Source organism: Cololabis saira, chromosome 4 (assembly GCF_033807715.1).
Source record: "Cololabis saira isolate AMF1-May2022 chromosome 4, fColSai1.1, whole genome shotgun sequence".
NCBI lineage: Eukaryota > Metazoa > Chordata > Actinopteri > Beloniformes > Belonidae > Cololabis > Cololabis saira.
In genome coordinates, this window is record NC_084590.1 from 1,933,684 (window position 1) to 1,947,835 (window position 14,152).

Below are 14,152 nucleotides of genomic sequence, written 5' to 3' on the forward strand. Positions count from 1 at the left end.
CAGAATTCCTTGTAAAATTCAGCTGGGAAACCATCTGGGCCCGGAGCTTTATTATTGGGCATATGTTGAAGAGCTTCATGGAGTTCTCCTATTGAGAGCGGTGAATCTAAATTCGTAACCTGTTCCTGATGTAACTTTGGCAGATTAATTTCTCCAAGAAACTCATTAATGGATTGATCAGATGGTTCAATTTGTGACGAGTATAATTTATAGTAAAAGTCTCTAAAGACTGAATTTATTAAACAGGGATCATGTGTAACTTCCCCTGACTGGTCCTTAATAGATGTTATGGTTGTTTTTTCTTTGTTTATTTTTAATTGATTAGCTAAATATTTTCCCGATCTGTTAGCATGTGCAAAGTTTTCCAGGCGAAGCCTTTGTACTAGAAACTGTGTTTTTGCGTCAATTATTTTATTTAATTCTATTTTAGTTTTCCTTATTCTGTTAAGGATACTGTACGTTCATCTGCAGAGGTCTGGAAGGCCTCCTCTAGCGTTTTTATTTCACATTCTAATTCTTTTGTTTTTAAGTTGTCTTTTTTTTTTCTTATTTGAGGAAAAGGAAATTATTTTGCCTCGCATTACTGCTTTTCCTGCTTCCCATAGAACGCTCGCTGATATTTCCAGCTGGTCGTTATTTTGTAAAAATATATCCCATTCTTTCTTAAAAAAATTAGTAAAGTCGGGGTCTTTGAGCAATGATGTATTAAATCTCCAAATTTTGGAGACAAAGACAAAGACAAAGACAAAAAAAAGGCAAAAATTGTGACTTCATGTATTTGCAAATTTGAAGCAAAAAAACTTTAACGAGAGAAACTCACCTTCTAACCTTATAAATCTGCCAATTCGCACAAGAAAACTGTAATTGCGACTTTATAAACTTGTAAAAGCAAAAAAAAAACATACAATTCAATTTTATTTATATAGCATCTATTACAACAGAAGTTGTCTCTAGGTGCTTTCAGAGACTGCTTTCAGAGTACATTTTATGAGTGCATAAACCTGCAAATGTGCAAAAGAAGCTCAGGCTACGTTCATACTGCAGATCTTAATGCTCAAATCAAGTTTTTTTTCAGTATTAACAGAGCTTTTGTTTCTCCAGCTGCCATTGAGGCCTGTCTGGGTCACCTGCTGAAGAGACGGGCAGCTGGCTTTCTCCGCAGTGACAAGATAGCAGCTCTCTTCACCAAGGTTGGCAAAGTGTACGACACTGCTGGCGAGGTTTGTCGTAAAGTACAAGAGCAGCTCCAGCAACATGCCGATCTCACCAGGTTGGTTGAACAAATGTTGGACCTCTTCTGCTGTTTTTGTTTTGTCTAATAAAAAACTATTTCTACATACGAGTGAGCACTTACTGACAAAATGCTGTTTAATAACCAATCTTTGACGTCATTTTAAATTTACACTTTGTCATTCTGTAGTTGAAATGCTGTGATAAGAGAATCCACCTGACGCAACAGTCAGGATTTAATCAATCTGCCATCTAGGTCTTAACTATCACCCACTTTGTGTGGGATGATAATTAATTAAATGTTAATGAAGCTTTAACAGCAAAGCAGCCAGTTTGTGTATGAGATGGACACAAAGTCTTGCTGGAGTATGTCCTACATAGCTTAAGATTGTAAACTGTAGTCACTGCAGCATGCATCTATCACTGGTCTTAAAAGATAAAGAGCATTTCACTTCTTGGAAACCATGGCTGTCGCATTATCTACAATCTTAAACCTATCTTCAACAAAAGCCCCTAATTCAATTCAAATTCAAATAAATTTGAAAATCCTTTTTTATCCCCAGAGGGAAACATTTTTGTAGTAGTCATTTCATTTAAGTCTCTTCAAAGATGAATTGTAAAGAGTCATTGCTGTGAGCAGGAAAGATCTCCTGTAGCAGTCTGTGATACGATGGCTCTGAAGAAGCCCCTGACTAAAGACACTCGGTTGTGAAGAGGATGCTCTGATGCCCATAATCTTCATTTTATGAAGTATTTTCCTCCACACAATCATCTCCAGAGGTTCCAGAATAGAGCCAACCTTCTTTATCAGGTTGTTCAGTTTCTTTAGGTCACTGGCTCTGATGCTGCTCCCAAAACAGATGACTGCAGATGTGATTGAACCCAAGAGCAGACTTATAGAAGGTATTCGAGTCTTGGCTCTCCTAAAATCCACAATAAATTTCTATGTCTTATTCATATTGAAGAATAGAAAAATGTTCCCACACCATGCCGTCAAATGGTCAGGCAGTTCTCTGCACTTCTGTGTAGTCTTTTGTCCATCACCGCCCCACAACTGCAGAGTTATCTGAGTATTTCTGCTGATGACAGGACTCCAACTTGTACTGGAAGTCTGTGGTGTACAGTATGGAGAGGACTACAGTCCCCTGTGGTGCTGCTGTGCTGCTGACCGCCTGATCAGACACAACCATTCAGTCCTAAACCAAGTCTAGTACTGATTGCTCATATGAAGGATGTAGTTTAAATGTGCACCCAGTCTGCTCTGAACATGTCAGACGAAAGGTTCTATTTGATTCACAGTTGCTTCACAGGTTTATTTTTCTTAACTTTAACTCATAATAATTAATGAAAACAACAAACCAAATTACTCACATCCTAAACACATAAGCACAAACTAGCCACATACTATGCACACACTAGGCACAGTCAAAAACGGTTTGCTTCTTCAATCAGCAACACATGTTTTAGGTTTCCCCAGTTAAATGGCATAACCCAGCTGACTCAGCCACAGAGCAAATACAGCCCCCTAGTGGCATGGAGCAAAATTACATGATATAATTCCAAAAGAAACATGGCTCATATTGTAATCGGTTTATCAGATAGTCAGTAATCCAGGTGATTGTGGAGGCATCCACCTGTGTTTTCTGTATTTTCTTATGTAGTAATGCAGGCTGGATGGTGTTAAATACATTGAAACATTGAAAAAAAAATGATCCTTACAGTGGGAAGCACAGTCATGGTCTTTCTGTGTGGAGTTTGCATGTTCTCCCCGTGCTTGCATGCGTTCCCTCCAGCTACTCCCGTTTCCTCCCATAGTCCAAAAACATGCATTCTAGGTTAATTGATGATTCTAAATTGCCCGTAGCTGTGAGTGTGGTTGTTTGTCTGTATGTGTGCCCCTGCGATAGACTGGCGACCTGTCCAGGGTGGACCACTGCCTCTCGCCTAATGAGCTGGGATAGGCTCCAGCAGATCCCCTGCAAAGGATAAAACGGGTATAGAAAATGGTAAATGGATCCTAACAGTACCTTTTTCCAGATGATTGTGGCTTTATTGAAGCAGGTACAGTATATGATGGTATCTCCAACTATAATAAACAAACTGCACTGGAGGGCTAACGCCATTCAGACCTGCAGCCTTGTTCCTAATCAGTCTCTCTAGTTTCCTCTTCACCTGACTGCTAGAAACAGACAGGAGGGAGAGGTGGAGGCGAACCAGCATCTCCCATGTGGTAGAAGACAATGATGGAAGACTAAATGCTTCAGTTTACGACCATGATGTTTGTACCCTTTGTCTTATTTGTATTTATAGAAAAAGTTTGACTGACTGATTTGATCTGCTGTGTAGGCCAAAGTTTACTGCTTATGATTTATTTACCAACCATCCCTGATAGTCCCTATTCTCTGCCATAACCTTTGAATGGTTTGACATAAAGACTCGTGGGTGGTGTCATCGGACTCTGTATTGAGTACTTGACCTTCATTGGCTTTAATTAGCTCCGCCCCTTCTTCTGATTGGTCAATATTGGATAGTCCCTATTTTCTGCAATAACTTTTGAATGGTTTCATATAGTGAGTCATGGCCGGTGTCATCTGCTAAATGTTTACATCTACATGCAAGTCATACAAGCAATTCCACTGCAGCCTGAACGTGCACAAGGGTGCCAGGGCCCGTTTATCGCTGCTTGCAGCTTAATTTTTTCTTGCTGTTGCTGCTGTTGTTTATAGGTCTCTGTTACAGGTGAGTTAGCAAAGTTGCCCGTGTTGTTTCTCTGCCTTAGCAGCAGCCAACTTTGATAACTCAATATACTCCTTTGTGTGAGAAACTTTAAAATGTCTTATCAGCTTCGTTGTGTTGAAATTGTTTTATAACCTCGGGGTATTTCCTTTGCACACACTTTGCAAACTGCAAATTTGTTGTCCTATTCGGACATTGTAAAACTCTCATACCGGAGAGGCCAGTCATGCCCCCTTGGGACACCTCGGTCTGATGTGTGGGAATGCAGCACGGGCGGCCGTTTGTTGTTGTAAACATCATAGGGTCGGCCTACTTTGAACTATTATTTTGAGAAGACTGATCAAAATTGATAGGGTCAGTATTGGCCGATACCGATCAGTTGCCGATCGATCGGTGCATCTCTAGTCTCTCTTAGAAACAACACCCAAACCTCAATCACATAATTGATGCGTGCGCGAAAGGCAAAATAGCTTGTGCGATGGTGACAATGATGGATTTGCATCTAACTTTCTGATTGAACTGTCAATTATCCATCAAGCTCCACAATTATCGTGTGCTGAGCAACTCTCCGGAAAATCGAAAGGTGGAGGAATCTGCTTTTACATCAATAACGGCTGGTGCAAGGATGTGACAGTGATGCAGCAACACTGTTCTCCCGATCTGGAATTTTTTATTATAAACTGCAAACCCTTCTACTCTCCCCGTGAGTTCAGCTCATTCATCCTGGTCGGTGTTTACATCACGCCGCAGGCCCACGTGCAAGACGCTCAGCGCGTGCTCGCCGACCAGATACTGAACGTGGAGCGGACAAACCCGGACTCCTTAGTTACTGTCCTCGGTGACTTTAACAAAGGTAACCTCAGCCACGAACTCCCAAAATACAGACAGTTAAAGGAGCCGTCTGTAAGAAATGGCCAAAACTGGTACTGCAGTCACTTTCAAAATATTGTTGAGCGGCGTGTACCCTCCCCCTCCTCCCCCCGACCAGAGGTTGCCAGGTAGGCTGCAGAATGCAGCAGGAACGTAGGCTGCCATGGCTGCGATAATTAGAGACGAGCTGGCAACCGGGATGCCAAAACAATACTGACTTGGTGATTGGGAGATAGGTGGAGGGTGGAGCTTCAGGCCAAAACAAAAAATGAAAACATAAACATCAGTTGAGGGCTGCAACTCCTCTTTTTAAACTGGAATATCCTGGCTTGAGTGCTGTTGTCAGTGACATAAGTATTTGAAATGAACATGATTTTTAAATGTCTGTTGACATATCGGGGTCATTTTATGATTCGTTTTATTATTGCTCTTACATACAGCTCCTTTAATTAAATGCCCGACCAGAGATGGAAAAATCTTGGATCACTGTTACTCTACAGTGAGCAGAGCCTATCATGCCGTCCCCCGAGCTGCACTGGGACACTCAGACCACCTCATGGTCCACCTGATTCCTGCATACAAGCAGAAATTAAAGCTCTGCAAACCTGTTGTGAGGACATCAAAGCAGTGGACCAGGAACGCTATGGAGGATCTTCAGGCATGTTTGGACTGCACGGACTGGGATGTTTTCAGGACTTCTACCAGCAGCCTGGACGAGCTCACAGAGGCTGTTACATCTTACATCAGCTTCTGTGAGGACAGTTGTATTCCAACACGAACCAGGGTTAGTTACAACAATGACAAACCCGGGTTCTCTTCTAAGCTCAGAAGGCTGCGGCTGCAGAAGGAGGAAGCGTTCAGGAGTGGCGACAAGGACAGGCTCAAAAAGGCAAAGTACACGTTTAGCAAGGAGGTGAGAGCAGCTAAACGACTGTACTCTGAGAAACTATGCCAACAGTTCTCAGATAACGATGCCAGCTCAGTTTGGAAGGGACTGAGACAGATTACAAACTACAAACCCAGAGCCCCCCCCTCCACCAACGGCCGACGCCTAGCCAACGACCTGACGAGTTCTACTGTCGCTTTGAAAGACGAAGGGACAGTCCTGACACCATCCCCCGGGACTGCATTCACATTCCCCAGTTCCATCCCTCCAACAGCCCCCCCCCTCCCCAGCAGGGGCTGGAGCGTCTTCACCACTTCACACCCCAGAGGCCCCATCCTCCACCCCCCAGACCACTGCGACGCCCCTCTCTATCTTGGAGAGGGACGTTAATAAAATATTCAAAAAACTGAACCCCTGCAAAGCAGCAGGACCGGACTCTGTCTCCCCATCCACCCTGAAGCACTGTGCCGATCAGCTGTCTCCGGTGTTCACGGACATCTTTAGCACCTCCCTGGAGACATGCCATGTGCCAGCCTGCTTCAAAACCTCCACCATCATACCTGTCCCCAAAAAACCAAGGACCACAGGACTTAACGACTACAGACCCGTCGCCCTGACCTCTGTGGTCATGAAGTCTTTTGAGCGCCTTGTGCTGCCACACCTCAAAAAAATCACCGACCCACTACTGGATCCCCTGCAGTTCGCCTACAGAGCCAACAGGTCTGTAGACGATGCTGTAAACATGGCCCTGCACTTCATCCTCCAGCACCTGGACTCCACAGGAACCTACGCCAGGATCCTGTTCGTGGACTTCAGCTCTGCTTTCAATACCATCATCCCATCTCTGCTCCAGGACAAGCTCTCCCAGCTGAACGTGCCTGACTCCACCTGCAGGTGGATCACTGACTTCCTGTCTGACAGGAAGCAGTGGGTGAAACTGGGGAAACATGTCTCTGACCCTCGGACCATCAGCACCGGATCCCCTCAAGGCTGCGTTCTCTCTCCTCTACTCTTCTCCCTGTACACAAACAGCTACACCTCCAGTCATCGGTCTGTCAAGCTCCTGAAGTTTGCGGACGACACCACCCTCATTGGACTCATCTCTGATGGTGATGAGTCCGCCTACAGGTGGGAGGTGGACCAGCTGGTGACCTGGTGTGGTCAGAACAATCTAGAGCTCAACGCTCTAAAGACAGTGGAGATGATAGTGGACTACAGGAGTAACGCAGCCCCACCTGCCCCATCACCCTGTGTGACTCTCCAGCAGACACTGTGGAGTCCTACTGCTTCCTGGGGACCATCATATCCCAGGACCTCAAGTGGGAGCTGGACATCACCTCCCTCACCAAAAAAGCCCAGCAGAGGATGTACTTCCTGCGGCAGCTGAAGAAATTCAACCTGCCAAAGACAATGATGGTGCAGTTTTACACGGCCATCATTGAGTCCATCCTCACCTCCTCCATCACCATCTGGTACGCTGCTGCCACTGTGAAAGACAGGAGCAGGCTGCAGCGTATCATCCGCTCTGCAGAGAAGGTGATTGGCTGCAACCTCCCATCTCTGCAGGACCCGCACGCCTCCAGGACCCTGAAGCGTGCAGGAAAGATTGCAGCAGATCCCTCCCACCCCGGACACAAACTGTTTCAGACTCTTCCCTCTGGCAGGAGGCTGCGGTCCATCAGGACCAAAACCTCACGCCACAAGAACAGTTTTTTCCCGTCTGCAGCTGTCCTCGTCAACAAGGCCCCGATCCCCCCTCCCCCCCGACTACTACGGACTGCCCCCCCATCCCACTCTACGTTACATTAACGTAAATATTCCAACCCCGTAACATTTGTACAGACTCACATCCGACACTTTAAAAACCCCATGTTGTACATTTCTGTTTATATTGTTCATTTCTGTTTATACATTTTATCTGTCATCTGTCATCCTACGTCACTTTTTGTAAAGATTCATATCCGGCACTTTTTAATCCTCATATTGTACATTTCTGTTTATTTCTATTTATACATTTTACGTTATTCTATCTCTTATTTTATCTTCATATATTTGTTTGCTTTTATATTTTTATTTTTATTTTTACTGTATTGCACCAATCACCACAACAAATTCCTTGTGTGTGTTAACAAACTTGGCAATAAACCCTGTAACGCCTGCCAATGTAATAATGCCCACAAACGTAATAAACCACAAACGTAATAAAAATATGCAGCTTTTAATGTAATAATCCTGCAAATGTAATACATTTCCCACAAACGTAATAGTCGCTGCCTACTACAAACGTAACACGCGATTTCCCACAAATGTAATAACTATTACGTTTGTAGAGATTTATTACGTTTGTGGGGAAGTGAAAATCTTCAACTTTCAATGTTGTAATAACTTCCCACAAATGTAATAATGCAATGAATACTCATTAATCACATGAATAACATGAATGAACTTTATGAATAAACTTTTACTGCATTTTATTGTGTTTTATTGTAACGTTATATAACCTACTGTAGTTTCTCTCTCGTCTCTTTTTGGCGAGGCGAGGCAGAGTGCGTGCAACTGTCTCCTGTGCAGCAGCAGTGAACTGGTGATAGCCTATTTATTAATTACGCACATACCATTGAAGAACCTCCTTAATAATTGTGTCTTTATTGTCATGTGATCTGATCTGAATGAGAATATTTTATAGAGAAAATAAACATGAATGAAAATATTTGAATCATGAATGAGAGGCAGAATGTGCGTAGTGAAAACCTGTCGCAGCTTTAACTCTGCTGTGCATTATCAGTGTTGTGTCTGCTGAGAGGTAAGGCGTCACAGAAGTGATATTGGACAATGAACAAATGAAATTCGTTGAGAGTCATTTGGTGATTTAAAAGCCAATCTATTAAACTGGGATCCTAAACGGGCATCCTAGGGATGGGCGTGCCGGACAGGAGACAGTTGCACGCACTCTGCCTCACCTCGCCAAAAAGAGACGAGAGAGAAACTACAGTAGGTTATATAACGTTACAATAAAACACAATAAAATGCAGTAAAAGTTTATTCATGAAGTTCATTCATGTTATTCATGTGATTAATGAGTATTCATTGCATTATTACATTTGTGGGAAGTTATTACAACATTGAAAGTTGAAGATTTTCACTTCCCCACAAACGTAATAAATCTCTACAAACGTAATAGTTATTACATTTGTGGGAAATCGCGTGTTACGTTTGTAGTAGGCAGCGACTATTACATTTGTGGGAAATGTATTACATTTGCAGGATTATTACATTAAAAGCTGCATATTTTTATTACGTTTGTGGTTTATTACGTTTGTGGGCATTATTACATTGGCGGGCGTTACAAACCCCCTTTCTGATTTCTGATTCTGATTTCCGATTCTAATGCAAGATTACCTATCTCAAATCTTCCGTTCATTAGTAAGGTTATTGAAAAGGCTGTGTTTCAAGCACTGACCACTTTGACGTCTTCCAGTCTTTTTGTGCTCACCACAGCACTGAGACTGCCTTTGTCAAGAGGTTCAATGACATCCACATAAATATAGACTATGGAAGAACCACATTGTTGGTGTTAACCAGCACTGCGGTTCACCTCATTTCACACTGTTGATCATGGTATATTGCAAGAGCGATTGGAGAATGGGGGTTTGTACATTCTGGCACAGTACTTTACTGGTTTGAGTATTACTTAAAGGACAGGGACTACTTTGTGTAAATAGGTAACTTTATATCGGAGTCAACAAAAATTAGATGAGGAGTTCCCCAAGGTTCTATCCTAGGACCCTTCCTATTTAATATCTACATGCTTCCACTAGCTTAGATAATAATAAACAACAAGATAATTTACCATAACTACCCAGATAACATGCAAGTTTTCATTACAATGGAATGAATCAATGAGTGGATATGTCATCATTTTCTGTAGTTGAACAAAAAAAAACTAGTAGTTTTATTTGGACCAAAAGAAGAGCATTTAAGACTCAGCCCACATCTTCAGTTACTACAGCTACAAGCCACTGATAAGGCCTGACATATGGATGTAGTCATGGACACATTAAAATTATTACAAAATCTGCCTTCTATCACCTGAAGAACAACTTCAGGATCAGAGGACTAATGTCTCAGCAGGACCATGACAAACTCATCTATGTATTTCTCTTCAGTCAAACTAATTACTGCAACAGTGTATTAGCACGTCTGCCTAAATTGTCAATCAGACAAGTACAGCTAATCCAAAAGGCTGCTGCCTGAGTTCTAATCAGAACTAAGAAAGTGGATCACATCACTCCAGTCCTGAGGCCCTTACACTGGCACCCTGTGTCTCAGAGAATAGACCTTAAAATTATTTTGTTAGTTTATAAATCACTGAATGATTTAGGACCAAAATACATTAGAGACTTGTTGCTGCCATATCAACCATCCAGACCTCTAAGGTCTTTCGGTTCAGGACTGCTCTGTCCCCAGAATCAGAACCATTCAGCTTTCCAGAAAACTGCAGGAATTCCAAAAACCCTCAGTTCCTTTGAATCACAATTAAAAACTAACTTGTTTACAGCTGCCTTTGACTGAATTATTCAAACCCTTTTAAGATTTCAACAATGTTAATTGCAGTACTAAATTTGAACTCTAGTTTAAGTCTAACTTTTCTTTTTTCAACCACTGCACTGTAACTCTTTTTTATTTTATTTTTTTCTCTTCTTCACTTTATATTTGTATAATGTAAATTCCCTTCTTTCTGAAATGTGTAAAAAATAAAAATAAATAAACTTGCCTTGGCTTGCTTTGTCTGAATCATTTTCAATCATCATTTTAATTGCAAACTCTTTCAGCCAACCTTCCCAACTCTGGGTGGAGTTCGGTTGTACACATGTTGTTCAATCATGCTCAGCTGCGTAAATCTTCTGTGTGCCGTAGCCGGTCCTCTGAGGGAATGGTTCTCCTGTGTTCTGTCCCCTACAGGAGACCTCAGAGCGTGAGCCATGAACCTCTGAGGAGACAGGGCTCCTCCACCACCAGCCGGCCCCTGCAGCCTCTCTCCGCCCAGGCCATCAAACACATCTGGGTTCGCACAGCTCTCTTTGAGAAAGTTCTGGATAAGATTGTGCAGTACATCGTGGACAACTCAAGGTAATTTTATTTTTTTGCGATCCTGTACTGCATTGTCTTTTTTTTTTTTTTTTTAATGTCTGACCTGCCAGGGCTGATTTTGCTTGATTCTGACTTTCTTTCTTAGAACTGCAATCTACTGCACGAATTAAGTGAATTACAATACATTAAGTAAATAAAACTCCAGTAAACAATAAATTACAGCGTAAGTGCAGTTAAGAAAGCATCTAGGTATGGGTTAAAAGGTGAGAGAAAGCTGTTTTGGATAGGTGGGGGTATTGAAAAGGATGATTTTCAAGAGCTTTAGTGAGGGATGGTCCTTGTTTTGTAACAACTGGTAGCTTGTTCCACCACTGAATAACCACATAGGAGAACAATCTCAACAGAGATCCCCTTGTGTGAAGACAGGCCAAAGCCAGTCGATGTTCTTATGAGGAATGTAACATAAGACTTTACATTTAAATGAGCAGGTGCAAATTTTAAAGTCACTTGCGACTGCTAGCAGCTTTTTGATTTGAGCCAGTGTAGATCAATTAATAATAATATAATAATAATAATAATAATAACGTATATAGAAACTACAATTATACTAACAAGTGGCTTATTCCTAGCCCTTAGTGAATGTTGCTGCAGTCACATTGAGCCTGTTACCTGGGAGTAACAGTCCTATTTGCAGTAAACACTTAGTAACATTGCACATGACACACTCGACTCTTTGTGATTTAAGATTGAAAATGTTTAGTTTGGGTGGGTGAAGAAGTCTTACCTCAGGTGGAGGAGTTCAAGTATCTTGGGGTCTTGTTCACGAGTGAGGGAACGATGGAGCGGGAGATTGACAGACGGATCGGTGCAGCATCCGCAGTAATGCGGTCGATGTACCGGACCGTCGTGGTGAAGAGGGAGCTGAGTTGAAAGGCGAAGCTCTCGATTTACCAGTCAATCTACGCACCTACCCTCACCTATGGTCATGAACTTTGGGTAGTGACCAAAAGGACAAGATCGCGGATACAAGCGGCCGAGATGAGTTTCCTCCGCAGGGTGGCTGGAGGCTCCCTTAGAGATGAGTTTCCTCCGCAGGGTGGCTGGACGCTCCCTTAGAGATAAGTTTCCTCCGCAGGGTGGCTGGACGCTCCCTTAGAGATGAGTTTCCTCCGCAGGGTGGCTGGACGCTCCCTTAGAGATGAGTTTCCTCCGCAGGGTGGCTGGACGCTCCCTTAGAGATGAGTTTCCTCCGCAGGGTGGCTGGACGCTCCCTTAGAGATAGTGTGAGGAGTTCGGTCACCCGGGAGGAGCTCGGAGTCGAGCCGCTGCTCCTTCACATTGAGAGGAGTCAGCTGAGGTGGCTTGGACATCTGTATCGGATCCTCCTGGATGCCTCCCTAGGGAGGTGTTCCAGGCATGTCCCTCCTCCCTAGGGAGGTGTTCCAGGCATGTCCCTCCTCCCTAGGGAGGTGTTCCAGGCATGTCCCTCTGGGAGGAGACCCAAGACACGCTGGAGACACTATGTCTCTCGGCTGGCCTGGGAACACCTCAGACTCCACTCGGAAGAGCTGGAGGAAGAGATGGAGGAAGAGCTGGAGGAAGAGCTGGAGGAAGTGTCTGGGGTGAGGGAAGTCTGGGCATCTCTGTTGAGACTGCTGCCCCCGTGACCCGGGAACGGATAAGCGGCGGACGATGGATGGATGGATGGAATGTTTAGTGAAGCTGCTGTATTCTGTAGTTTAATCTTGTTTTGTTGGAATATGGGATATTTATTTATTTCTCTTTTTCATTGAAATAGTTGCTTGCCTGCTAGCAGGTCATATACAGCATCTAAGTGCTAGCAATTCCTATAATAAATGTTATAATACTGCGACAAATTCACTCTCTAAATCTCTCATTGAAGTTTGTTATAATCTTGTACCAAACCTCCGGAGGCCATACCATGGAATTTGGGGCAGCCAAAAAGAAAGAAAAGAAGGGAATAAAAGAAAAGAAAATCTCTGATGTTCTTTCTTCCTTATATAAAACTCCTCCCTGTCTCCCCGATGTTGTATTGCATGATTGGCGTGGTATTTCGTAAATGGTGTTGCATTTGTTTTCTGGGTGTATTTTGTCCTTAGGATGAACCAGTATTTGGCGAAGTGTTGTGTTGTATGTTTTGACGTCTGTGGATGTTGTATTTTTTCATTGTCCTTTAGATGCGTTCTGTTAGTCCTCTTATGTATGGCAGCATTACCACGTCTCGGTGTTCCTGTTTATTTGTTTGTTTTTTCTTTCCCCCCTGTGCTGTGTTGTTTCTGTTTCTCACCTGTCCCGCTCCTTTGGTTATTGCCCATTGTGGATACTGGCATCTTCTTAATGTGTGTTGTTCTTCCTGTGCTTAATGCTCCGGGTTCGTGATTATTGTTGAGCGTTCATGTAGGGTTCTGACGACTGATAGTTTCTGGATCGTGGGATGTTCAGATGTCCAGAGGAGGTATTGGTCGGTGTGTGTCGGTTTCCTTTGTACTTTTATTTTAACGTCTCCCTTATTCAATTTTATTTGTATAGCGTCTATACAACAGAAGTTTAACTATGTACCGGATAGGCCTGTCAGAGAAGGTTTCACATTTAATTGGGATTCCATATCCATTAAATATTTGGGAGTAAACGTACCTCTTGTTAGGGGTGTGGTTTTCTAGGACCCAAGTGCAGGAGAGAGAGGGAGGAGAGGAGTTCTCAAAAAACAAAGGGTTTAATTCCAAAAAGGGAAAAACAAAGCGCTGCAGAGCAGCGCCCTCAAGGGACAGATCCCAGATGGCCCCACAGTCAACACCCAGGGCGGGCGGAGGGGGCCTGGAGGAGGGCCCAAGCCACACACGGCCAAAGTTCCGGGGGGCGACCTCGGGACCGAGCAGACCAGCAAGAGCGTTCCGGGGGCCGTCCTCGAGGCCAGGCAGACCGGCGAGACCGCTCGGAGGCCTAGGCCTGGGTCTTGGCGTGGGTCTCGGCGGGGGGGCGTGACAGGGATTCTTGGCGTGGCTCGGGGGCTTGGCGTGACTCTGGAACTGGACGGGACTCTGGAACTGGACGGGACTCTGGAACTGGACGGGGCTCGGGAACTGGACGGGGCTCGGGAACTGGACGGGGCTCGGGAACTTGACGGGGCTCGGGAACTTGACATGGCTCCGGGGGTACCCGGGTCCGAGGCGCCGGCTGAGGGGGTACCCGGGTCCGAGGCGCCGGCTGAGGGGGTACCCGGGTCCGAGGCGCCGGCTGCGGGGGTACCCGGGTCCGAGGCGCCGGCTGCGGGGGTACCCGGGTCCGAGGCGCCGGCTGCGGGGGTACCCGGGTCCGGGG

General features: G+C 44.3%; 1 protein-coding gene across 2 annotated transcripts in view; it reads left to right on the forward strand.

Moving 5' to 3' along the window:
* Nucleotides 1-14,152, forward strand: part of sgsm2 (small G protein signaling modulator 2) — a 243,824-nt gene that overhangs the window by 146,106 nt on the left and 83,566 nt on the right. For both annotated transcript variants that reach the window (XM_061718653.1, XM_061718654.1), the window contains exons 3-4: nt 1,102-1,270; nt 10,685-10,852. In XM_061718653.1, the coding sequence (XP_061574637.1) occupies nt 1,102-1,270; nt 10,685-10,852 (337 nt within the window). The remainder of the gene's footprint in view (nt 1-1,101; nt 1,271-10,684; nt 10,853-14,152) is intronic.